The sequence below is a fragment of the Rattus rattus genome, chromosome X, assembly GCF_011064425.1.
Source record: "Rattus rattus isolate New Zealand chromosome X, Rrattus_CSIRO_v1, whole genome shotgun sequence".
NCBI classification, from domain to species: Eukaryota; Metazoa; Chordata; class Mammalia; order Rodentia; family Muridae; genus Rattus; species Rattus rattus.
The window spans coordinates 20,585,763-20,611,988 of NC_046172.1; the positions used below are offsets into that span (position 1 = coordinate 20,585,763).

At 38.5% G+C, this 26,226-nt stretch overlaps 1 protein-coding gene across 1 annotated transcript in view; it reads right to left on the reverse strand.

Annotated features, from left to right (window-relative positions):
• Positions 1–26,226, reverse strand: part of Cask (calcium/calmodulin dependent serine protein kinase) — a 390,111-nt gene that overhangs the window by 78,834 nt on the left and 285,051 nt on the right. Inside the window, 3 exon segments of the mRNA XM_032890511.1 lie at positions 8,442–8,459; positions 12,337–12,436; positions 21,717–21,800. Of these exon segments, the coding sequence (XP_032746402.1) occupies positions 8,442–8,459; positions 12,337–12,436; positions 21,717–21,800 (202 nt within the window).

Consider the following 26,226-nt stretch of genomic DNA (forward strand, 5'->3'; position numbering starts at 1 on the left):
AAAGAGAATGGAAGTGTTCTCAGTTTCCCCACATCTCCTCATGCCCAGCATACTAGGCAGCTATCATTAGTGAAAGCTATACATGAGCATTATTAAAGTCATGTACACAGCCTTAACGAACCAATTAACCTATTTTTACACTACAGACAATATGCAAATATACACTCCATAAAAAAGAATCCCAAGAGGCCTGAGCACATTTGTATATACCAAGTAATTCTGAGAATAAGTGCTTCATTCACAGTTAAGTATTCAGATCAGTGGTCCTTGACTGAATGGGGGGGTTGATTTTGCTCTCTAAGGGGATATTTTTTAGTGTCTGGGGCAACTCTGGGTTGTGACAGCAGCAGGACGGAGGGTGGCTATTGGCCTGTAGTGTTAAAAAGTGAGGGATGGTACTGAATAGTCTCCAATGTCTAGGACAGCACTCTACAACTAAGAGTTCTCTGACCCAAAATGTCAGTGCTCGGTATGAAAAACACTGTTTCAGACAAAAATAAAATATTCTTTAGGAATTGTTTCTAGTTCTTCTTGTTCTCAGATCCTATCCTAATATTACAATGTGCTTAGTGGTGAGAATGTAAGTCAGAGTTATTTCCTCAGAAGGTACTCTGGCAAGATATACCCCAAACCTTAAATGCCTAATTTAATGTGCTAATTTCATTTGCAAAAATCTACTCTAAAGAGAAATATAGAAGGATTCTGTACAAGGATACTTATCTTATAAATGGAAGAAAAATCTAATAGACAATGATTATATAAATTATTAGGATGTTCACATAATGAAATATATAGATAAATAAAAATTGTTTTTGAAAAAATTTAAAGATACAGGAAAATTCTTATGGTATAAAGTAGACACAAAACCATCGAACTTATATTGCCTTAGTTATAGTAAAAAAACAAGAGAGACACACAGCAGACAGACATACACACACACACACACACACACACACACACACACACACACACACACACTGGATAAAATAAAACTAGTACAGTAGAAGTAGAACAGTAGCTATCATTTTCCTACACAGTTCATCCTGGTTTTGTTCATACCTTCCAGGGTTTCTACAACAGCAAAAACAGTCGCTGCATAAGCTACTCACGTTGGTAGTGCCATTTAATTACATTAACGTTTTGGTGTCACAAATCATGTGACCATTCACATGGAAACTACTGTGACCATTTTAAAAAAATCTGTCTTTATTTTGGGACCGTTATAGATGTAATGTACTTGTGAAAAAAATGACACAAAGATTTAAGTTTCTCTGAAAATATCATCTGATAAAACCTTAGTAGATATCACGGTCAGGATGGTAGCATAGGTACAATAAGCTACAAAACATCCATCCACACAAGGTACCGCCATGATGCCATAGACCCCTTGGTTTGTCTCCCATTCTGCTCTTTCCTAATCCCTGACAACCACCAACCTGTTCTCCAGTTCTATAATTTTGCTGTTTTAGGGATGCCATCTAAATGAAATCACATAGTGTATGATCTTTGGAGATTGGCTCCTTTTCATTTTTCAAACCGAGCATGTGTCTCTGTAGTCATCCAGTTTGTTTCTCTTTATTGCTGAGTTGTATAATTCATGGCACAGATATGCCAGTTTAACCATTTACTTGTTGGGAAGTAACTATTGGTACTTTCAACTTTTAGATAATTTATGCCTATCAGGCTATTGAGATTTTCACCAGAAACATTAAGTAGATTATCAAATGGGATAAAAAGGTATGAGGTAGGAATTAGCCCCATTGCCCCTGCTATTCCTAAAGATGTAGGGACACGACCTGACGTTAGGATTTTTACCTTGCTTAGGGTAGCAACAAACAGACAAACAAACAAACAAACAAACACCAAAACAAACAGGAGCCTCAAAGAATAATAACAACAATAAAACCCTGTAAAGTAGCACAAAGCCAACTCTGTCCCCTTATTGAAAGGTTTGGAAAGTTAATTAGTCTCCAATGTCCCTATGAATCTCCGATTCCCCAAACCACACCATGGCTAGCAGAGTTAAATGATACTGGGGCTATCAAATTGTTAAAACCAATTCTAACATCCTGAACTTAAGAAACTATAATAATAAAAATATCAATGAAGTGGGTTTTATATACTTAAAGTCAGCAAATAACATAAAACCTAGTTATTAGTTCCATTCAGTCATTTTAATAATTATCGTGCTAATATAGACATATTATATATATATCTATATTATCTGACTATCAAGATTAAACCAAAATGATCATGCGTTATGTGAAATATAAGACGGCCAGGCTGGTGACTGGGAAGCACATCCACCTGTCCCTGACCAGGGGCACTTCATTCATTGATCTGTGAACTCCCCCAGGTACTTGTGTTGTTACTGTCCTATTAACACATTCTACAAGTTACTTGGTCAATCTGGGTATTTATTTTTTAAGAGTTATAAGATCCCCAAGGAAGGTCTGCTTTGCACTGGATTGAGCCCTTTAGAATAAGTAACAAGGGCTACAGAGATGGTGCTGCAGTTAGGATTACCTGCTGTTCCTAAAGAGGACTCAAGTTCAATGCCTAGTCCACAACTGCTTCTAATTCCAGCTCTAGAGGGATTTGATGTCTCTGTGAGTCCCTGTACTCACAGCATATACCCCCCACCCCGCCACACACAAATAATCAAAATAATAAATTGAAAAGAGAATTCACAATAACAGCAACTCCCAATTCCTTAGTTTCTATTATTAGCCAACACAACTTTACCCTATTGGGTCACACAATGGCCAAGTTCCTTCCTGAACTGAATGTTCCTCCTTTGGCCAGGTACTAGGTAGGGGCTTCAAAGGAAATAGAAATATGCTTTCAGGGCCTCAAGGGACTCTCAGGTTGGTGTAGGTAGTAGACAAACTACACCTTCAAGTGAATCATCCTGGGATAGGATTGAGGAGGAAGAGGAAGATGAGCAGGAAGTCCCCACCTTAACCTGCTGATGGGGCCAGTGGATGATGTCTTTCTGAAAACATTTAAGACATCTGCTAGCCTGCATTTCCGTGGTCTCCAATGGTCTACTAAACGTCCTCATCTGTCACTTCTGAAGTGACTTATAGTCCTAGCTTGTACACAAACAGGATTCATTAATGGACTCTCCCTCATAAAGGGTGGGCATTTCCTCAGCTGTATGCAAGTTGCCTATTTCCAGCTCTGCAAAAGGGCCCTAATTTAACTTTCTGCAGTTATATAGGAGAATTACTGTTTTATTTTATTTCTGTTTCATCTTTTGAATTGAACGAATGTTTTTGTCTATCCTTAAAATCTTTCTTCACCTTTGGCTATTATATTACTACTACTACTACTACTACTACTACTACTACTACTACTACTACTACTACTACTACTACTACTACTACTACTATTTGCAGAGCTGGATATTGAACCCAGGGCCCCATTAATGGCTGGCAGATACTCTTCTACTGAGCTATACTCTATCCCTAACCCTGACCATTCAACAGCTTCTTTTAAAAGAATCTTTTCTAGTCTAATTCTTTCTTTTTGTTTGTTTTCGTTTTTGTCGTTTTGGAGACAGTATCTCACTCACTATGTGGCCCTGCCTGGCCTTAGAATAAGAGCCTCTGCTTGTACTACCGCGTTCTGCAGTCTTGTTATTTCTTTCTTTGGGTTTGACCAGCAGAACCGCAAAACACATTTCAGGTCTGACAGATGTATACAATGGGTATCTCTAATCATGTACCAAGCCCATCTAAAAGACTAATAGTGTTTCAGTGAAAAAAAAAAAAAAGAAAAATGAATGGACAAAGACTTTGGTAGGGCTTCCCCATTGCTATTGCTTCAGATTTTAAATACAGGTAGTAGTGGCAGTTACACACACACACACACACACACACACACACACACACACACACACACACACATGTTTAAGCAGTTACTAGTATTCATTTGTAGATTAATATTGTCATAGGAACTAGTCATTCTTTTCAAAGAGTGAAAATGATGTTTTCCCTATAAAACTCTAGAGTAAATTCTAACTGCCTTCCAAAAGTCATCCAGTAAATAGTCCACAAGCTCTCCCTAGGTGATAGCTATCTGATGGCTCTACCACATTTACTTTTGTATTCTGGGCTGTACTTTGTAGAATGTATGGTTCAAAAGGATGCTTCAAAGGGTCCTTGATTAAAGAGATATTTTTTCCTAAACAAATTTTGAAGAATTTAGAGGTAAATATTAGAATACATGGTTTACTCATAGGGAAAAATTATTTTTTTGGACATAAGAGACTTACTATGTAGCTCCCGCTAACCTCAAATTCCTGATTGTCCTGTTTCATGCTCCCAAGAGATGGGATTACAGACATGAGGTAATACACAGAGAAAAAATGGAAATTATCTTCATACTAACACATGTGATAATTTGCGCTTTTACCTTTTCTATCTTATGTGATTTTGCAATAACCTGTTACATAGACAAGTGCTTTTATATTTGAAAAACTAGAGGTTCATCAGGGTTCATGGACCTATCCAAGGGCCACAAACAGACAGGGAGCAGAGGAATGAATCCCAGCGCACAACTAGGACTCCTGCTGCAGTGTTCTTCTCTACAACCTCAAACCACATATTACCTTTAGCAATGTACCTGAATCATGTGTTCCATAATGCTGTGCTTTGCAATAGTTCTATATTTTTAATTTCATTTGTATTTACCATATGAGGTTCATTTCTAGCATTTGGTCCAAACTTTTATTTCACTTTTTGTTTTTCAAGACAGGGTTTCTCTATGTAGCCTTGGCTATCCTGAAACTCACTCTGTAGATCAAGGCTAGCCTTGAACTCAGAATTCCACCTCCTTAGTGCTGAGATTAAAGGCATGTTCCACCATCACTTGGCTTTTTTAAAATATTTATTACTTATGTGAGTATATGCGTGGCTATATGTACCTGTGTGGATGTACCTGTGAAGGTGAGAAGAGCTGGAGTTATGAATTCTCTTATGAATCACCCAACATGGGGCCTGGGAACAGAACGTGCGTCCTCTGTAAGAGCAGCATGTGTTATTGTCCACTGAGATATCTGCTGGCCCAGACTTGGCCCAAACTTTTACACTGGTAAATTTACTAAAAGCAATTATACCTGCCTTCGGGTAACATTTTACACTGTTCATTCAATAATCAACCTTGTTTCTAAAAATTCAGATTGAATTTTAAATACTTTCCGAAAGAATCTCACTTCTATGAAAGTTTTTCCAAAAAGTCTTGTTACTATTATGAAACAACAGTCAAAATAGCATAAATATGTCAACTATTTAAAAATATTTTCTAGGTCTATTTATTTAAAGAGGAATATGTTTTTAAGGTCAATAAAAGCTTGGGATACAGACTAGCTTCATTATAAGAGTGGAAAAGTCTCACAAAAATTTTTACCAAGTAAAAATAAACCAAAAAGGACAGAAAAATAAACAGAACAATGTTTAAACTAAGAGATTCTCAGTGCTGATGTGGGCTCTCTCTTAAACCCTTTCTCCCACATAGCAAACTCTAAGCAATTCCAAGCAGGCGGGAAGTCTGACAACCACGCAGGCCACATTTTGCTGTATGCTCTATCATCTGTATTGCCAGCTATCCATCTGGCGACTCATGGCATTTCTCCTTCTCCTTACAGGAAGTGGCAGAATGGCTGACACCAGCCACTTCCTCTTACACACTTCAGCAAGGATTTCAATTCTTCTCTTAGATAAAATTTAAGCCAGGAAAGTCCACACATCTTAAGTTCACCATTCAATGGGCTTTGATGCTCCCACGTTTACCTGGAAGTAATTTCAAGGAAGATCTGCTTGCATTTCTCATCGCCATGTAGAGCGATGCCCATTCCATGAGTGGCTCATTAATGTACCACTACACCACTGCATGTGCACTCTCCCTTGCAACATGATAACTGTTTTTGAGACAGGGACCCATTCTGTAGCTCAGGCTGGTCTTGATGTTATGATTATCCTGCCTTAGCCCCATTGGGTGCTGTCATTATTGGTGTAAACCCTGTCCTCAGCCAAGTAATATAATGCTGAAAATTTGTTTTTTTCCAGGTGTGGTAGCATATGCCTTTAATGTCATCATCAGGAAACAGAGAAAGGCAGATCTCTGAGTTCAAGGCCAGCTTGGTCTTCATAGTGAATTCCAGGGCAGCCAGGGCTACATACTGAGACCTGGTCTCAATTTTTTTTTTATACATTATTAGTTTAAACTTACTAATCTAAGCGTGCAGTGCAGTGTTATCTCTCAAAAAACATCTCCCCTTGTCTAACTGCAGTCTGTCTCTTCTCACTACCACACCCTAGCCAACAGCTTTTATTTCCAACATACAAAGCAAATTTGGCTTTTAATCATGTTATAAGCAATAGTGAACCCCACAGTGGAAACTATTTTGACCTCTGGCAGGTGTACTATATCCAATTCTAGTTGTGAAAACTTGGATATGATGACAAATGTCTCAGATTCTTCGTGTATAGATTATGGCACAGGTATCTCAAAAATGTATTTAGCTTAAGTTTTTTTAAGGAACTCTGCATATACATTTCATCAGCATAGTGAGGCTACAATTCTCGTGACATCATGTTTATTAAAATAGTTTGTTTCTAAGTAATAACATTCTTTTTATTTTTAAATAAACTAGACAAGATCTCTGGCTGTCCTGGAACTCACTCTGTAGACGAGCTTGGCCTTGAAGTCACAGAGATCCACCTGCTTCTGCCTCCTGACTGCTGGGATTAAAGATGTGCACCACTAGGCACAAGTAGTAACATTTTTTGACCACCATTTTTCAAAGTATTTTGACACTATTCTGCTAGCCTTAAGTGCTGCTTTGCATTAAGTTTTATACAGATTGGTAGGTATGACTGACAGGATGCTCCTTCCTGAGTATGGTGATAAGATATGGCTGGCTGAAAAGGATAGAAGAGAGGAAAAAGGAAAGGGGAGAGAGGGGAAGAATAGATTGATTGCTTGACTGATTTCCACTTTTATAGTCACCAGCGTGGATATGTCAGTAGCCTGTAAAACCCTAACATCCTGTCCCCTGATATTCTTACCATTTGTGATCAACTACTTCTCCTGGCATGGGGCCTGAGCATAGAGAATGTTACTTCTGATGGGAGGTTAAAAACTATTCCCTGTCTTGGGAACAACAAGGAACAATTCCTGCTTTCTCTTTAGTCATTTAGTTGGGGCAGCAAGCTGCTGGGTTGTGAATGGCCTTGTAGACAAGCCCACAGCCAGTGAGGATTAGAAATTTTCTATTAACCACTGGGTGAGTTTCAAAGTTTTCTCCTAGAATCATGCCTTCAAGGAGGATGGCAGCTCTGGAGTGTTATCACAAGAGGCCTTGGGGCAGAGGCACTTAGCAAAGCCACACCCCTACTTGTGACCCGCAGGCGCTGCCACTCTCAGGCACAAACTACTAGAATATGGTGAGATTTTTGTATTGTCTGTAACTTTAGCTATAAATATCAAATGCAACAAAAGTGACATCTAAGTTCATTGCTAACACCCAGATTTTCTAATATATCTTTGTCTCTTATTACTTAGTAATAATGCTCTTAGTAAATATGACTTTGAGGTAAATTTTAAATTTTAATTGCATTTTAAAGACTGATATTGTTACAATCTACCCTCTTTGTCTGGACAGTTTCAGTTTTACACACACACACACACACACACACACACACACACACACACACACACACACACACACGCCACACTGTGTGTGTGCATATTTTGCACAGCTTAATTTTTTTTACATATTCAAATTAAATTTCTTTGTAGTTAAAGGATAGCTACTATTACTTTTATTTGCTATTTATTTTCTGTGACAAGGTTTCACTACATAGCCAAGACTGGTCTCCAACTGTTACCTTCCTGCCTCCGTCTCCTGAGCCTGGGACTGTACCTGTGTACCTGTATGCCTTCCAGTCACTGTATCTGATGGCAGGAGTTGTTAAATGACACAATTTCAGAGTTTACTTCACAGTCCAACAATAATAAACAATATGGCTTTTGTATCAGCAATAAAAACTACTTGTGTAACAAAACTGTCAAAAGAAAACTCACTTACTCTAAAAGTTTTCTTGACCGCCAACTTCAAAATAAAATGTTACCTTTCCCCAGAATGAATATATATTGTGTTTGAATTTCAAATATGAAATAATATTAAGTATAGTTGAAATTTTAACACTGCCTCCTCCCTACCCCTTGAAAGAAGTGAGAAATTCAGTTGTATAACAATGCCTCAGCAAATCAATATAGACAAGTTCTTATTTTATGGTCAGACAGTGTTAAAATTCACTTTAGAACATCTAAACACAAACAGCCATGGAAAAAGTCAAGCTGATTATGAACCATGCAAAGCCAAACACTTTTGCATAAAGATAAACCTTAGAGGAAAACAAAGGGATACCTACTTTCTGCTGCTAGAAGTCCTAGGAGGAAGGCAGCATATGGACAAAGGACAAACATTATGATTTTAGAGCAAGCAGGTCATTAAGCCATAGGTGGGCCCTCTAGATAGTCCACAAGCACAGCCCCCAAGCTGTCCCCCCAAATTTCAGACATTAATTACTGGGATCTCATTCTAAATTCTTTGCTTTGAAAGGAGAACATTTTCACTTTGAATTAAGTAACAAAGCAATAAGATACTGTTTATCACAAGATTAACTTTAGTGAATCTAGTAAAAGCATAACGAATAAACTTCAATAATCAAAATGGAAAAGTATGTTTCAGAAAAATTAGTTTGTATTACAATGATACACCCAAACATGTGCAGCTTTTCTCTGGATGGCAGGCTGTGGAGCTGATCAACTTTTACACTGTGATTTTTAAATACATTTCTCAAATGCATACTCTTATTTGTTTTTAATTTAAGGAAATAACATGCTGCCTTTTGTGGGCAAGCAGCTTTAGTTACTGTTCTCAAACTTCACAATATTGTAGAAGCAATTAAAAAAATTTGGGGCTGCTATCCCACAGTCAAAGCTCTGACCCATAATTGTTCCTGTTTGAAAGAACTGCAGGGATGGAAATGGAGAAGAGCCTGAGGACAAGAAGGTCCAGCGACAGGCCCCAAGTGGGATCCAGCTCAAGGGGGTTGGGGGGGGAGGCCCCAAAACCTGACATCATTACTGAGACTATGGAGTGCTCACAAAAAGGGACCTACCATGACTGCCCTCCAAGGGACCCAAAAAGCAGCTGAAAGAGTCAGATGAAGATATGTGTACCCAACCACTGAATAGAAGCTGCTGACCCCTCTATTGAATTAGGGAAAAGCTGGAGGAAGCTGAGGAGGAGGGCGATCCTGTAGGAGGACCAGCAGTCTCGATTAACCTGGACCCCAGAGATCTCTCAGACACTGGATCACCAACCAGGCAGCATACACCAGCTGAGATGAGTCCCCCAACACATATACAGCAGAGGACTCCTGGGTCTGGACTCAGTCAGAGAAGATGTACCTAACCCTCAAGGGACTGGAACCCCCAGGAAGTTTAGAGGTCTGGAGGGGCGGGTGAGGTGGGGACATCCTTATGGCGAAGGGGTGGTGGTGGTGAGGAGGTATGGGATGTGGAACAGTTGGAGGGTGAACTGGGAGGGGAATAAAATCTAGACTGTAAAAAAATTGGGGGACAAAATTGATATTGCCAATTATTACTTTTGTTAGGCTTATTTTTTAAATGGATCCACCTATTATTTCATCAGAATGGAAAAGGTATTCTGGAAGGCGGAACACAAAGACCATCCATGCAAAGAATGGGCAGCTGATAAAATGCACTGTTCTCTTGTTTCTTCTCAGCCCATCCCAACCTCCTTCGATGATGGTCTATAGTCTTTAAGGTGAACCCTTTCCTCCCTAAGTTGCTTTTGGTCATGGTCTTTATCATAGCACCAGAAAGGAAACTAGGACAGAGGCTAGGTGGCTTCTCATACGAAACTTCATGCCATGCTTTCAAGCAACATTTCAGTTCTAAAACTCCATGGTCTGGGTAGACATAGTCAGCATCCTACAAGTGTAGGCTCTGCAGTCCTTTCTCTCTTTCTCTCTCTCTCATCTCAGACTTGGATGCACTTGCAGGTAATCACAAAAAGTGCTTCTGGTTTTGCAGTGTAAAACAAACCCGTATAAATTCAGACATCAAGACAGGGAAAAGGGTAACTTTGGGAATTTGAAATAAACAAGCGTAAGGATAAAAGGAAGATTTTTTTTTTAGGTTTAAAAAGTAATGAAAATACTCAAAATGAGATGAAAATAATGAAAAACAAATGGAGATATTTTCATTTACAAAAGTACAAAGCTTTGAGTCCAGATAAAATCCATAAACGGCTTTCTGCAGCCGATGCACTACTGTTGGCTGTAGAGAGGCTATGGGCTGGCAGATGGCTCTAGGTCAATACTGTTGATTAGGACAGAATGCCTTCCTCAAATGGCTTAGCATTAAAAATTAATTTTGGAAATGTATGAATAATTTCTGGTAGCTATGTGAAATGTGTTACACTTTTCTTTAAAAATCTCCATTGCTTCTGACTACATAAAAATTTCCCCTTTATTTAGGGTAGTGATTTACATTTAGATTTTAAGTCTACTTTTCCCTTGTAGCACCCAGATAGCGTCCTTGAAAAAGTCCTTTCCAGATATTTACCACAGCCATACACTGCTTAGAAGATCATGAAGTTCCCAGAATTAAAGAGAAGAAAAAGGATGTAACAAGGTGAGACCACAGGAAAGGGAAGACAAGAAGTTCAATTGCAAACAATTAATGTGAAACCTTGCAGGTAGCCTGCAAGATGGAGGAAGGTGCTGTTTTGCTGTTTTTGTTGTTGTTGTTGTTTGCTTGTTTAAAAACATAGCACTACACACAAAAAAAACCCAAAAATGGTTTCAACCAAAATCATTTGAAAATATACTAAAGAAGGGGACCAGGTGATAAAATATATTTAATATAAGTAAGCATGTTTACAAATATAATTTCTTTTTGTAAAGGAAAAATTCAATTCTTCCAGGAAAAGAACACTTAAGGCCTTATTAAATTGTCAGGGAGTAGAGGAAAATATTAATTAAAAGCAAACTTTCAAGATTAAGGACTGTAATGCTTTCTAGGCCCATTTCAAAAGTGAAAGTGATAGTACATTGATCATAAATCCTGAAGAGATAATGTATTCAAAACATAGTAAAGCTGGGCTTCTATCCTGTCATCACAGATAAAATCATGCCTGGATCCATGCTCCCTAAATAGGGCCAACTGCAATCTGTGCTGAAAGCCGGAAGAGAGATGCTCAACTTGTAAAAAACAGTCCATGGAAGGGAACAGAATATAGTAGGAAGAAAAGACGGGCAGAGATGAAGTGGTCCAGAGGACATGGACAATCACAACCATGCTCCAGCCCGTTGCAGCATAGGGGCTCAGGAAGTTCTAAAGCAGCCCAAGAGGAAGCCTAGTCACTTCTCTAAGATTCTGAATGTGACTGGAAATCACCTTTGCTCAAAAGAGGAAGATTCATATCCCGATTGGTAAAAGTCAAAAGGAGGAAGCACACATGTGCTGGACTACGAAACTCAATCTGGCTATTTGACATACGATATAGGCCCATATTGACTGGTAAGAGCTTTTGAGTTTGTATGTGCATGTATATGCATAGAAGAGGGCAGAAGCTAAACACTGACAGACATTTCCGGACCCTCCAGGAAAAAGCTCTCCTATATTGTTTTTGACTGTAGGACAAACTACTCATGCTGTAGGGATTCTAATGCTCATACACAAATATTAAAGAAGAACAGAAAAAAAATCAGAGGGGCAAATCCAACCAAATAAAGAATTTCTCTCTAGCAGAAGTAAAATTGAGGCCAGATGACATACGACTCAGTAGTTAAGTAAATAAACAAAAGAGAGCCCATGTCTGACACTGCCTAGATGGCCAGCATCAGGAAGCTGGATGGCTCAGAGACCTAGGATAGGACCAAAGAGGACATTAGAAGGTTTTGCAGTGGGAAAAGATGACCATCACGATCTAGTGAGTCTATCTACAACACCGGCATGAATGAATGCAGTACAGAGTTTGGACTGTACAAAGGGGAAGAAGAATTGAGGTAAAAAGAAACTGGCATAATGTTGGTTTGGGAGCATTCAGAGAGGACAGTTTTGGTATTCAAATAGGAACTGCACATACGTAGGTATGATTTTGTGGGTGACATACTTCCTTAGAATCTCTCGGAGGACTTAACTAAATTCCCACAAAGATTACTCAGAATGGAAGAAAAAAGAGAGAGGGAAAGTGATTCCCACAGGTGAATGAGTAAATTACTCAATTACCTGAGGAGGTAGGGTCTTCGGAGAAATCTGGCAACTCTTCAGGAGGGTCCCCGTAGAAGGAATTGAATTTGTGACTTGACACAGCCGCTAGTACTGCACCCTAACAGGAGAAGGTAAAAAAGTTACACAATTAAACCGAACACGCAAACAAACATATGGCGTTACTAATGGTTATTCAGCTTAAGGATTAGTCAGAAAGTAAAATTTGTAAGACATGTTGGCTAAAAGGGAGGGGACTCTCAAAAGGAATGCTCGACGTTAATTTCATATGCAGAATGAAGTGTATGAACTAATTACATTTTGGACTTATATCACATGGTACCAAACTGTCATTATAAAATGATACTGTAGAGGGATATTTAATGAAATAGAAATATTCTTGTAATAAATCATATTTTTAAAAGTTTTTAAAATGGCGCATACTATGATCGCTTATTTTGGAAAAATAGTCAATTATAAAATAGTAAACAGATATCGGAATGTTAACAATAGTATCACTGAGGATTATGAATTCTCATTTTTCAGTCTTTTCCCTCTGGTCTTTTTATAACAATGACTATGTTACTCTTGCACATCAATTCTCTATCAGGCTACACATCTACATGTAAATGTTTTTTAGACTATGTAACATGCAGCACAGGTTGGCCTTGAATTTGCTATGTAGGTGAGGCTGCCCAAAACTCGTGATCCAACTGTCTTTACCTCTCCCCAAGGGCTGGTATTATAGACAGCAATACCACAGCTGGTTACACGTGGATCCTAGAAGCCACAGAGAGGATCCACTGAACCGCAGTGGAGAAACGCTATCATACACAGCGTTGGTATCTTTAGGACTAGTATGTGGGACAGCAATGTGTATTACTGTTTTAGCAATAAGAAGAACTGTAAGCTGCCATACTTGCTTTCTAGCTTTGTCATGTTCTAGCTCCACAGTATTGCTTGAAGAGATCATTAAAACTTTCTAGGTTTCTCTGCTCTTGCATGATGTATGTGTGCACATGAGGGCCAGAGCTATACCCTAGGTGTCATTCCTCAGGAGCCAGTCACTTGTTTATGAGACAGAGTCTCACTGGGAACAGGGGCTTGCTGATGAGACTAGGCTGAGCTGCTCAGTGGGCCCCAGGGATCCTCTTGTCTCTGCCCCAGTGCCGGGATTGTGTATTCTCTCGTCTCAGAGGCCTCAGTGCTGGCCTTCTGTGGGGCTAGGGGTGGAACTCGGTTCTCATGTTTGTGCAGGAAGCACTTTTGTGACTGAGCTCTCGATCTTCTCAACTCCTCTCTGGTCTTATTATCTGTAAACTGAGAGCATGAAGGGGGATGCACCTTACTTTACATTGCCTAAAGTCTTAATGTACACTAAAGTGCTTTGAAAACGGTTCAACGTTCCGGAAGTATAAATCATTAATAAGCCTACTAAAACAGAGGCAGAACATGAGCGTGAATCTTTTGCTGCTCTACATAGAATTGTTCACTTAGGTAGTTTAAATATCAGATCGCTGAAGTGGTTTAAGTCTATCATGGTTTCTATGTAAATTTTAAATATTGGACTCATGACAGATAAACCTGCCATCCATGAAGGCATTTCCACATGGCACATACATGAAAATGTTGGCAACAATGCACTTCCACAAAGTCTGCTTTTTGGGGGTATCACATTAAGTTTCTCTCTCTAAATATTACTTGAGAAATGGACTAAAGGAGAGAAGAACCAATATGATGTTGCACGCCTGTACTTGAGGCAGGAAGATTGGGAGTTCCAGCCTAGCCTGGGTTACATAGCAAGACCATGTCTCAAAATAGCAGCAGCAGCAGCAACGACTACCACCACTGCTACCATCACTCCAAAAAGATGAGAAAGGGAGAAACACAAAATAAAACACAAGTGGTTTTGATCTTGCCATTTGATGCAACTTCCTACGTTTCCCATAGTGCGGGGTTAACAAAGTTGTGGGTTTTTTTTTTTTTTTCAGAACTTTATCAACCACATAGGAAAATATATTGGATGTTGAGATTCTCTCTAAGAATCTTATTTCACTTTGCATATTATACATGCTCCCTAAAACCTGGGTAGAATGGAATTCTTATATATCCAATCATATTTCCCACACACCCAAACCAGAATTTTAGAGATGTTTTGTTTTATTTTCAAGTGAAGTTCAATTGAGTTTCTTAGTATGTTAGTGTTACATTTTAAGGCTTTTAGCAACTACTTCTGTAGTTGAAGATCTAGAAACAAGTACTTACACTGGTACTTAAAAGAGCCTGAGAGAGAAATGGCTCTGAAACAGTAAGTTCCTAGCAGCTTGGTTTATTTAGTTTCTTAGTTCAGTGACCATATATGGTTCCACTGCCCAGTGTAAGACAATTATGTGAACCAGGAACACAGTTTCAAAATAGCTCAGACTCACAGCACTTTCCTACAGTCTGAGGGCCAATCTCAGTGATGAGGCATTCAGAAGGATCCATTTCACAGGAGAGAAGACTGAGGTTCGGACAGGCTTAGCACACTGCTATGACTAAAGATGCAATCACCCATGGTCAGAACTGAGATCCATTGATTATTCTTCCTAATTTAGTAGTTTTTATTCTTCTAGGAATTAACTTTTTTTTTTACATGTGAAGGGCCAGAGCCTACATATTTTAGGTTTTGAAGGCTACATATTTTCTGTTGCTACTACACAACTCTGTTACTAAAGCACAAAAGCAACAGACAAAATGTAAATGAATATATGAGACTGAATTCTAATAAAACTTAATATCCTTTACAAAGGTAGTGGGCTGGATTAGACCCCAGGCCGTTGTTTGGCAACTCTCATAGTACAGTTCATCTAGTGAAGAGCCTACTGGGTACAGGAATAGAGACGATAGCTTATATAAGCACTTCTCTATTTTTTTTTTTTTCTGGTTAATCCAACTTTGACAAATCTCTTCAAATTTACTAGGTGTACGTTAGCAGATTTTAGGGATGAAACATAATTTTGAGTTAAGACTATGTAAAATCTGTTAAGAAAAAATTTAATAAAGTTGCAACTTTTTGCTTTTAAAGTACTAAAACAGTATTCCTAAATTGAATTTTCTTATACTAAGCTATACATGTGCAATTTGCAAAAACAATGAAGTTGTAGAGAGTTGTCAGAAATCTCCCTTGTTTTTGTTCATTTCCTTTATAAATTGAATTTCTTATTTGACAATTTCTCTGTGGATTTAATATATTTTGGCCACAGCCACCCCCTGCATCCTCCCACTAAGTCCCTATTTTTCTCTCAAGTCCTTTTGTTTTCTGTCTGTTTTTACTTTGTGACTTCCCAGGGCTTTGTGATACCCATGAGCTGCCTGCATGGGTATCGGTGAAGAGCTATGCACTGGACTATGGGTAACTCACCAATGACTGCACTGAGAAATAGAACGACTTCTTCCCTAGCAGTCTCAGGCTGCCATTAGCTTCTATGAGTGGGGTGGAAGCCATGAACCTCCTCTCCCATCTATGAGTAAATGTCTTGTGCAGACTCCATGAAGGAAGGATTAGTTAGGGAAAATTCATGTGAATCTTCTTGAGAGGAGGTTCTTCCTTGCTTTCTATATTAAAACTATATGTGGCTTTATCCTTTTAATAAAACTGCTTGGCTTCAACTCACTGTAGCCCTTGTTTTGGATTTTTTTTGGAACAGCATGGCTAGATATCCCAGGTTGGCTTTGAATTTGTGCTGGGATTACAAGTATGCGATACCCTGCTTGGCTCAAACCACTGTTTCCTAAATTTACTGTAGTTAATTTACTCACACATAGACTATTGCGTCTATTTACACATATATTTTCCTTTAAAGGCTAAACCTTTTATTTATGTTCCATTATATTTCAGTTTAATAGACATTATTTTAAATAGAGACACTGAAATGAAAATTGTTACAATAGTCTAATAACATCTGCTTATACAAAAATCAGTAGTGATAGTGAAGGGGATGAAAAGATTTTATTCCAAAACACATTACTTTGATTAAAGGATTTTTTTAAACTTAGGAAACATTTTAAAAGTGTTCAGAATTTTATACATGCATACATAACATGTTTTGCTTCATTATAGAGAAGTATGCTTTCTAGGACTCCAAATAACTCCTGAAGTAAAAGGGATAACTTTTGCAGCAGATACCCTATTGAGTTTGTTGCTAGATTGACAAGGTCATATACCAATGGATAGCCCTTTCTTTATAACTCTCTTAGTAGCTGATGCCCAGGTTAGCAGACAGTGCACTCTGTTGTGATACTTAAATTTCCACTGTCAACTTGGCTGGACTTGGAATGACCATAAATATCAGCACTGGGTGAGCCTAGGAGAGTGTTTCTAGAGTGGATTAACCGAGGAGGGAAGAGCTGGCCTAACTGTGGGCAGCACCATTCCTCGGGCTTAGGACCAAGATTAACTAAAGAGAAGGAGCTGAGCACCAGCATTCCTCTCTTGACTTCCGGTCTATGGACACAACGTGACTACTTTCCTCACACCCTCGCTGTTATGCCCCCATGTACTCTAAGAGTGAGCCAAAGTGAATCCTTCCTTCCTTAAGTTGGGTTTGTCAGGTATTTTGTTGCGGCAACGAGAAAGTAACTAATATATCATGTAAGGAGCCTGCACCTCAGAGCACCAATCTTCCTTGCGGCCTAGATAACATAGTCTTCCTAGATAAATCACCCTTTACTTAGATCCCTAATTTTTTCCAGCAATATTAATTTATACACCTTGTTTTTATTTTGTTGGATTTATTTCTGAACATTTCATTGTTATGTTGCAGTGAATTATTTCTTAATTTCCTCTTAAGACTATTCTTTTTTTTTAAAGTAAATTATTTTTATTTTGTGTATGTTACTATTTAACCTCCACATGTGTCTGTTGGTTCCCCTGGGACCAGAGTTATGGGGAGTTGTGAGTTGCCATGTGAGTGCTGGGAGTTGAGCCCAGGTCCTTTGGAAAAGAAGCCAGTGCTCTTAATTGCTGGGCTATTTGTCCAGCTCCAAGAATCAAATCTTTAAAACAACAGACATTACAGCACTAACTCTCAAAACTCACATGACATTTCTAGTATTAATCAGAAAAGCAAAGACTTGAGCCCAACAAGTTTAGTCCTGGATAGAGACTGGTTCGAAGGAAAATGTTTTGAAAATACCCACATCCTTACCTCCATTTCTCTATACAAGATCAAGTTAATCTTAATGCACGTTTCCATACTTACCCAGTGGCCTACGGTGCTAATTATAGCTAGAGACACCAAGCCTTTATAGTCCCGTTTTTGCATTTTTTTTTGACACATTGGAATGTGGGTCCTTGGTCAGGTTCAATGGCAGGGTTAACCAAGCCATTGCTAAGATACTGGAACCCCATTCTGGGTCTCATACACAGCTCTGGCTTCCGTGCATCAGAGGAGCCTCCGGTAGCCAGGCACCCTGTCAACTCACGCAGCTCCCCTTCTTCCCTCAGCACATCTGTACCTTATACATGGTGCCTTGGGTCCTACAGCCTTTGCCGCTACTCAAGACCACCATCTTTTCTCTCTGCTCTATTACAAGCATCTATGGCATTTCCCTTAGTGGCAGCAGGGTGACCCCCCTTTTTCTAGGCTTCACACCATCCAAAGGCTTTTCTTCTTATCTACTATATCGCCCTGCCCCATTATGGTCCGGCTTACTGGGCTGGCCTTCTGTGTTTCAGTGAGTCTGACCCTGGAGCTCCCCTCTCCAGCTTTTTGTTCCTATCACGAGCCTTGTCTATGCTCTTCCGACAGCCAGATGCCTTTCCTCTCAGGGTTTTTGCACCAGCTCTCTTAAGACTATTCATTGTTCATATATGTGTGGATATATGTATATACATATATATATATATATGAATATATGTGAGTAATTTTTGTTCTAATTCATAACTTATACTTGTTAAGAACTTGTTATTTATAGTGAATTTCTTAGGATTTACTACAATGTGGAACCATGTCATCTGCAGACAGTGTTTTCTTATTTCCAAATGGAAGCTTTTTCCTTTCTTACCTGAATATATTACAACCCAGGAGGTTCTATTTCTAATATGCTCCAGGTGATGCCGATCCAAGAGCCTCACATGAGGAGTGTAGACCAGTTTCCCCTTTCCTCAGTTCTAGTTACTTACAGTCAATCTTTGTATGGAAAAAATTACAGGGAAAATTCCAGAAGCCAATAATTTAAATGTTTTAAATGACTTTTATAATAATATGTTGCTATAATTATTACATTTTACTATGAATTATTGTTTACTATGATTATTGTTAATGTTACTGTGCCTGAATTATTATTTTATTAGAAGCATATTTATATGTAAAAATGGCAGAATATATGCAATTCAAAACAAAGAAAGATTTCAGGCACCTATTAAGGGTCTTGTATGATACATGGCTGTACTGCTTGTGGAAAGAAATTACAAGGGAGTGAATATAATCATTTAAGTATAAAAATTTCTTGTAGATAATGTAAGGGAAAATGATAATAAATAGTGAGAAAAGTCTAAGATAATTAGTTTAGAAGAAATGTGAGAGATTATTCGGTAAACATTTTCAGTGTTTTATACATTGTTTTAATGTTCCTCGGGGCTGGCAAGATTGTTCAGGGGGTAAAGGGGCCTGCCTCCTACAAGCTGTCCTTCAACCTCCATCTGCCTAGTAGGGCATGTCTGCTTCCTGACCTTCAGACACACAAAACACATAACAAAGTAATAAAAGGTTAAAAGTTTCTAAAAGTTCTAAAATCTTAAAGTGAGTGACTAACAAGACTCTAAAATGGCATACGGTATTTATGTAGGAATTACAATCCTCACAGATCACTAAATACAAGGTAGTATCATTAAAATCTTAATACTATATTAAGGAAAATCACGAAGTTAACAGCAAAAAAGAAATTTGGAGCATTTAGCACAGCCTGCTCTTCTTCTAAGTGCTGGAACAGTAGCTCATTGAATCCCGCTACTCCTAGGAATCAGCTGCACTGTGCACTATGTATACTTCCTAGAGAAAGATGACTGAGGCACAAAGACTCAGGCAATTTGCTCAAGGCTTCCCGCGAGGGAGGGTCAGAGCTAGGATTTACCCACCCACCCACCATGGCTTGAGCTGCTCTTTGCTGCATTGCTATATACTTCTTATTGCTTTGATTAATCAAAGTTCGGTAATTGGCTTTCAGCAAATTAACAGTGAAGTTTAGAATCATTTCTAAGGTAGTGTTAAATTTTTGGTTGCTGCACCATTTGGGGAACTTTCAAATCAGTGTCTGGGTGTCTGGGCTAGGTGAGTGGGCACCTAGCTGTTTATTTGTGGCAGTAAGCTTGGGCTGATGGGTGTTGGAAACCAGGGAGGATACCATCTTTGTTCTACGTCATAGGAGAAGGAGAATAGGCTCCCTGAGGAAGGCAGGTGTGGCATGTGCTAACTTTATGACCGACAACTCTTCAGAATGCAGCCTTAGCTGAAAAGCAGCCCAGAAGGATTAGGCTGATGTTTCTAATTCTACATTGCTTGGCGGGTCTTGAGACTTTAAATAGCCCTGCAAAGGGATGTGGTAAATCCGCATGACCCCCACTTGTTATGATAGTTTGGCCCTGTCCAAATGCATCTTAGTCACCAGTTTGGCTATTTTTGGTCTATGTCTGCTTCTGCGGCACCAGGGGAAGAGCATGTCTCCTGTGATGGGCGAGCTCAAGCCTGAGTGAAACCCCTCTGTTTCAGCAATGAAGGTTCGACCCTGCACAGAGTAATGTTATATGAAGTCAAAGCGGAGCCAAGGATTAACAAGATTTAGAGGAGTGTTAAGAAAAAGGCACAGACACAGTTGCTTTGGACAGAAAACTAACTGCAGAAGAGCTGCCCACATTTAACTCTGAATGATTCGCTTTTCTTTCATTTGATGCCTGTATCGATCAGTTCAGGTAGATGTCAAGGTAAAGATGTCAAGCCTTAATAAACTTCCTTGGGCACGATCTCAATGATAGCATATCATTAATAACCATTTTTTGCAAAGGATTTTATAAAACCATAGAGAAGAGCCAGTTTGAACTCCTGACCACAGGAGAATTAGGGGGAAAACTTGAATAAAAGGCTCACCATTTAACAGTGATATGTGAAAACTCTTGCTGTTCGGCAGCTTTTCATATCAGGTAGAATCTTCTACAAGGGTAGGAATGTTTTGTGTGTGTGCTGTTCAAGACGGTAGCTACTAGCCCACTGAGCGCTTGGTATGAATGGGTAACTGGCACTTGGAATTTTAAATTTTAAGTAACTTAAATTCACACACCTACATGTGGCTAATAAAGAGCATTTTGGATATTTCATCCTTCTATGGTCCTATTATACCTGAGAGTTTCCCCAAACATTTGTATATAATTTCTAGCTGTATAAAACCATTCATAATCTTCAAGGCATGGAGAATAATAAATAGTATTTTAATTTAAGACATCTGAAAATACCCAAGAAAGTTTTGTAGTTGATAGGAGTCATGTGATTAGAGACTATGATCCAATCAGCTACTTCCAGAACAGACCTAACACGTTCAGCACCACAGATCAAACAAACATCAATCGTTTCCTCTGGATCTTTGTGGCCAGCTTCTGCTGCCCATAGCATTTCCTTCCACAGCTGGAGAGCTCCAGCACTGAATTGTGGGTATTTTTCAGAAAGTCCTGAACTACAATGGCTCCCCGTGAGGGCTCATTACCCTTGTGCTCGTTTCCCTTTTGAGACAGAGGACAGGGAGAATGGCAAGAAAGCCACAGAGGAAGAACAGAAGATGACAGGAAATCTACAAACATTTTCTCACAGATTATGGCAGTTTGCCTTTTATTTATTGCTTTAAGATGGTTGCTACACCCTAGCTCCAATGTTAACTGAGCTGCAGTTTCCAGAGAACTAAGGTCGCATTTAAAATTTTTAAGGTCTTATCATTGTTAGTTTAACATTTTGAAGCAGTGTTTCATTCTATAGCCCAGGCTGGCCTGAAACTCATAAACTTCCTGCTTCAGTTTTCTCAGTGGTGGGATTATAGATATGTACCATGTTATTGTCAAAATATTTATGTTTGTGGGAAAACATAGCTTAGATTCATAATGTAGCCATATCTTTGCTATGAAGTTTAGCAGAACAAAACAAATCTAAAATATAATATGTCTTCTGGTTGCTAAATTTATTTTTGATTCATACTGAAATATTAACTTTAATGATTTAAAAAAAACCCAAAGTTTACTGGAAGGGCAACAATTTTTGGAAATAATTTAGCTGTAGCAAAATCAATGGCCAACACAAGGATATGCTTATGCAAATTAAAACAGAACAGAATTGTGATTACAAACTCCAGTGAGCTTTTAGGTGGTTTTAAAATCTTACCTTTAGTTTTCTCCTTGCATTGAATTTCCTCAGTTGTTCTACTGTTTCTGGAAGATGAATTTTGTAGGCATAACGATCCCGCTCCTATAAAAGAAAATTTTTTTAGTAAGAATAAAAGATTAAAGTAATAGATTATCTCACTTTCAGATAAAGTTATCATAATGGTTGTAAAAGTATGAAGTTATCTTTTTCTAAATAAATTGTTAGTTAGCATGGAAAAATAATAGCTTTCTTTATGACTTTATTTTGCAGATACACACATAATCACATCGTAGTGAAGTTGTCTTTATTATGAACTGTCAGGTAAAATGAGCTCTTAAAAATGAAGTCTATACTGATTCAGCATTCTGTACTGCCAGCAATAACTGAACAACAAAAATGTAGAAAGTCTTCCAACTAGGACAGACTTTTCAAGGGGCATCTAATTCAACCACTTCACCCATACAGGGTCATCATCAGTTCTTGTCCAGAAATAAATAACTTCTTTTGTAGCATCCCTTTAGAATTCCAAGAGAGTGATTTCAAACTTTATTTTCAAAGATTCAAACCAGATCCCTATCTTTTACCCTGCATAAAAGTCAACTCCAAATGGATTGAATACCTTAATGTAAGACCTGAAATTGTAAAACTGTGAAAGGAAAATAACAGGGCAAACACTTGAAAGTGTAGGCACAGGGAAGGGCTTTCTCAATGGGACCCTGGTCATCCCGGAAATAAGGTCAACAACACACAGACGGAACCTCCTGGTATTAAAAGGCTTCTGTACAACAAAGGAAACTGTAAATTGACTGAAAAGGCAGTCTACAGACAAAAATCGTTGCTAGCCAGAGATCTGACAGACAAGTAATATCTGGAATGTACAAAGGACTAACAAGACCTAAGACAACTAACTCAACAACTGGGCTAATGAAATGAACAGATAGTTTGCCAAATATGGCCAATATTTGAAATGGCCAATTATGAAAAAATGGTCAACCTCACTAGCCATTTGAGAATATGAGTTACAAAGAGCCAGACTGGCAATCATTAAGCAAACAATTAACATATGATGGGGTCCTATTTACTGAGAGAGCGACTGAAATAGAGCAAAGTGCCTAGCACAGGGGTCTAAGGTGTGAGAATGTGTGGAAATTCTAATAAAGAGCAAGCAGATTAGTCCATGTACAGGGAACACAGTGCTGGAACAGTGTTGGGTCAGATCAGATGAAGGGATAGTGAGCATGGGGCAGGTTGGGCTGGCTTTATTATACAAAGACAGGGATAGGATAGAGGTGCTTGCTGTCCAGCCTCATGACTTGAGTTTGGTCCTCAGAACCCACATGGAAGAAAGACAGAACCAGCTCTACAAGCTATCTATTGACTCCTCGCTATGATATGTGCTGTGATAATAAATGACTTACATTCTTGAATGGCAATAAATAAATAAATGTAAAAAAGCCTTCTTAGGAACATTCAGATACAAGTCAATCTTTGTATGGATATGCACTTAATTTCTCTAAGTAACAGAATGGCTAGGCCATGTAAATGGACTATGTTTAACTTTTTAAGAGGCAAACTGTTTTTATAAATTCTGTTTTTTTTCCCTTCAGTAATAGCATGAGTTATAGATGTTCTGTATGTCTGTCAACATTAAGCACTTATGAATTCTTTGTTTAGATTTATTTAATGTGTGTTTTGCCTGTATATGTGTACCATGTGTGTGCAGTGCCTTTGAAGGTCAAAGATGGCACAGATTTCTGGAACTGGAGTTACAGATTGCTGAGTCATCATGTGGTTGCCGGGAATTGAACTTGAGCCCTTTGGTAGAGCAGCCAGTGCTCTTAACTTTGAGCTACCTGTGTAGCCCTAGACATTTGTACTTAAGCCATCCTAACACAGTTGTGCAGGTCTCTCTGTGGCATTTTTTGGATTTCCCTAATGACTACTAATGCCGAGCAGCTTTGAACATGCTTACCGGTCATCTGTGTATCTTTGTAAGAAATGTTTGCTCAAATATTTTCAAAGTTTGCATTAGATTTTATGTTTTAAGCATTCTGTCCTTCATCAGATACCTAATTTGGAAGGATTTATTCTTAGTTTGCAGTTTGTTTCTCATTCTCTTAATAGTGTCTCTCAAATAATAGTTTTTAGTTCTGTATGTATTTCGAGGTAGAACAGGACGTTCTGACAGACTGAGCACGGGTAATGGGAGGAAGAAGACACCATGATATAGCACAGTTTTGGGGATGAGTAAATGGAAGTCTGATTCCTGCTGTACTGGGAAGACTAGAGCAAGCAGCCTGAAAGATGCATGCCTTCTTTGGATACACATCAACAGATGGGGCTTACAGTTGATTGTGAAAACACCCCATACATAATACATAAAATACTTTTTCCAGACTGTTAGGTATGGACAATAAGGAAATCAGTTCAGAAGTGTAGGGCTGAAAGGATTGCCTAGTGGTGAGTGATGAGACAGAGCAAGTAGTACATTTCATCACATGCTTCTGCTGATTAAAGGCTCTGGGTAGGTTCCTTGGTGTAATGGCTAGAAAGACTGAAAGCTGGAGAAAGAAAGGTAGACATTTTAGGGGTCCCACGGTTGGAGGAAAAATCCTAGGCTGATACTGCTACTATTTTATTTATTCTATTTACTTGGCTTTATTTTATTTTTTGATTCCTAACATATCCTAGCCTATGTGTTAAGACTGTTGCTTGAGAAGTCAAGGACAAGAAACACTGGCAAAATGAGCCCTGAGAAATGCCCAAGGAGAGGCTATCTGCGCAGAATAGAAGATGCCCATGGAGAGGCTACCCACGCAAGATAGAAACTTCTGTCTTTTCTCCCTATCAGTGCCATTTGAAAATCTACTTACTGTCTTATTGGCTCTGTCTTCCTTTCAGACTAGAAAGTTCATTACAACTATGACCCTGAACTCTGTGTATACTTAATCTTACTTTTGTTAGGATGAATATTCATAGCAAGTTGTCATTAATTCAGATATTAAACGGGTGAAAGTCAATAACTATAAGGGATTCATATATTACTTGGTTTAATACTCTGTTTTTCAACATGGAATAAATAAAAAAAGATGCTTTTTTAAATCAAAGAAATAATTCTTTTTGCTCTTATTTTGGATTCAAAACGATGGTATTTTGACTCTGGACACTCTTTATTACAAGAATGGTCATCATTCTATTTCTTGCTTTGTCGTTATTGAAGGCATTTTTATTAAATGATGGCTCACACTTTAGCCTTTCTAAATCAGCATAGCTTACACCCACTGTAATGGGACACACATACAGGAACATGTGTTAAATGTAAACTAAAGCTGCTTTCTCCAGCTACATAAGCTCTTCCTGACTCAAGTATCTCCAGATGACGCATGAGCAATGCGGACAAACAGCAGGCCATGCTCAGCAGGTGACTCTGAGTTCAGCTTTCCAGACTTTTCCTTTTATATTACTGACATTTTAAACCATTTTGGTGCCAGAAATCTTTTCTATATAAAGCTCAGACTACTTAGGGAGAACTCTAATCATCAGTAGAGACAAGAATTTCCAGGAAGAAGTATGTTATTACACAAGATAAGCTTTGATAATGTAAGCTACTATAACTGTATAATGCTAAGACTTTTTATAAAGGATCTGAAAAGTGACTTAAACAGCTGCTATTGTCCTTATCTGGCATTTAAAGTAACTTTTAAATGGCAAAAGAGCCTTATTAGAAAAAGTTGAGAGAAGCAAAGAAGGAATAGATACCTTCTAAGATGATCATTTCATATCTGGGAGAAAAACATACTAAGATTTACTAAAAGTAAGAAAGTACTGAAGAATCTATTCTTTGCTAGGAAATTCAGAAATACTAGTATTAAAATATCAAAAGGCTGAATGAAGATTTCTAAAGTAATAGTCTTTTAAATGTTACTGGGGACCATACTTGGGGATTTATGCATGCTAAGAAAGTGCTCTATTATTAGAAAACAATACCCCCTCAGCCCAAGAAGGATTAAGAATCACTAAAATGTCAAAATTGCTCTATAATATCATTCTACATCATAGTCACTAAGATATATTATTGATTGATATTTTTACATATCTTAGTGTCTTGCATAACCTCTGAGGAAGCATCATGATATAATAGTCACCAGGGAAGATTTTACCAAGAAGCTGGTAGTTAAATATGGATCTGATGTGAGGGAATAAACCACAAAGTGGCCTAGAGGAAGAATGTTCTAGGGAGACAGTATAATTACTGCAGGAGTGTTGAGGTAATGATGTACCTGTTGTTCAAGGATCAGCAAGGAGGCCAGAATGAAAGAAACTGAGGCACAGGAGACTAGGAAAGGATTAAACCAGCAATCTATCAGGAAACCCAGTTAGATAGTAGGTTAAGGAAGAATACTTCAGGAGAGAGGCCTAGATTTAGGACTCATCATGTACAGATACTTAAAGGCAGTCAAACTCAATGAGGTCTCCAACAAGTATAGAGTGAGCTGGGATGGAGACCAGTCAGTGGCATATCCATGTG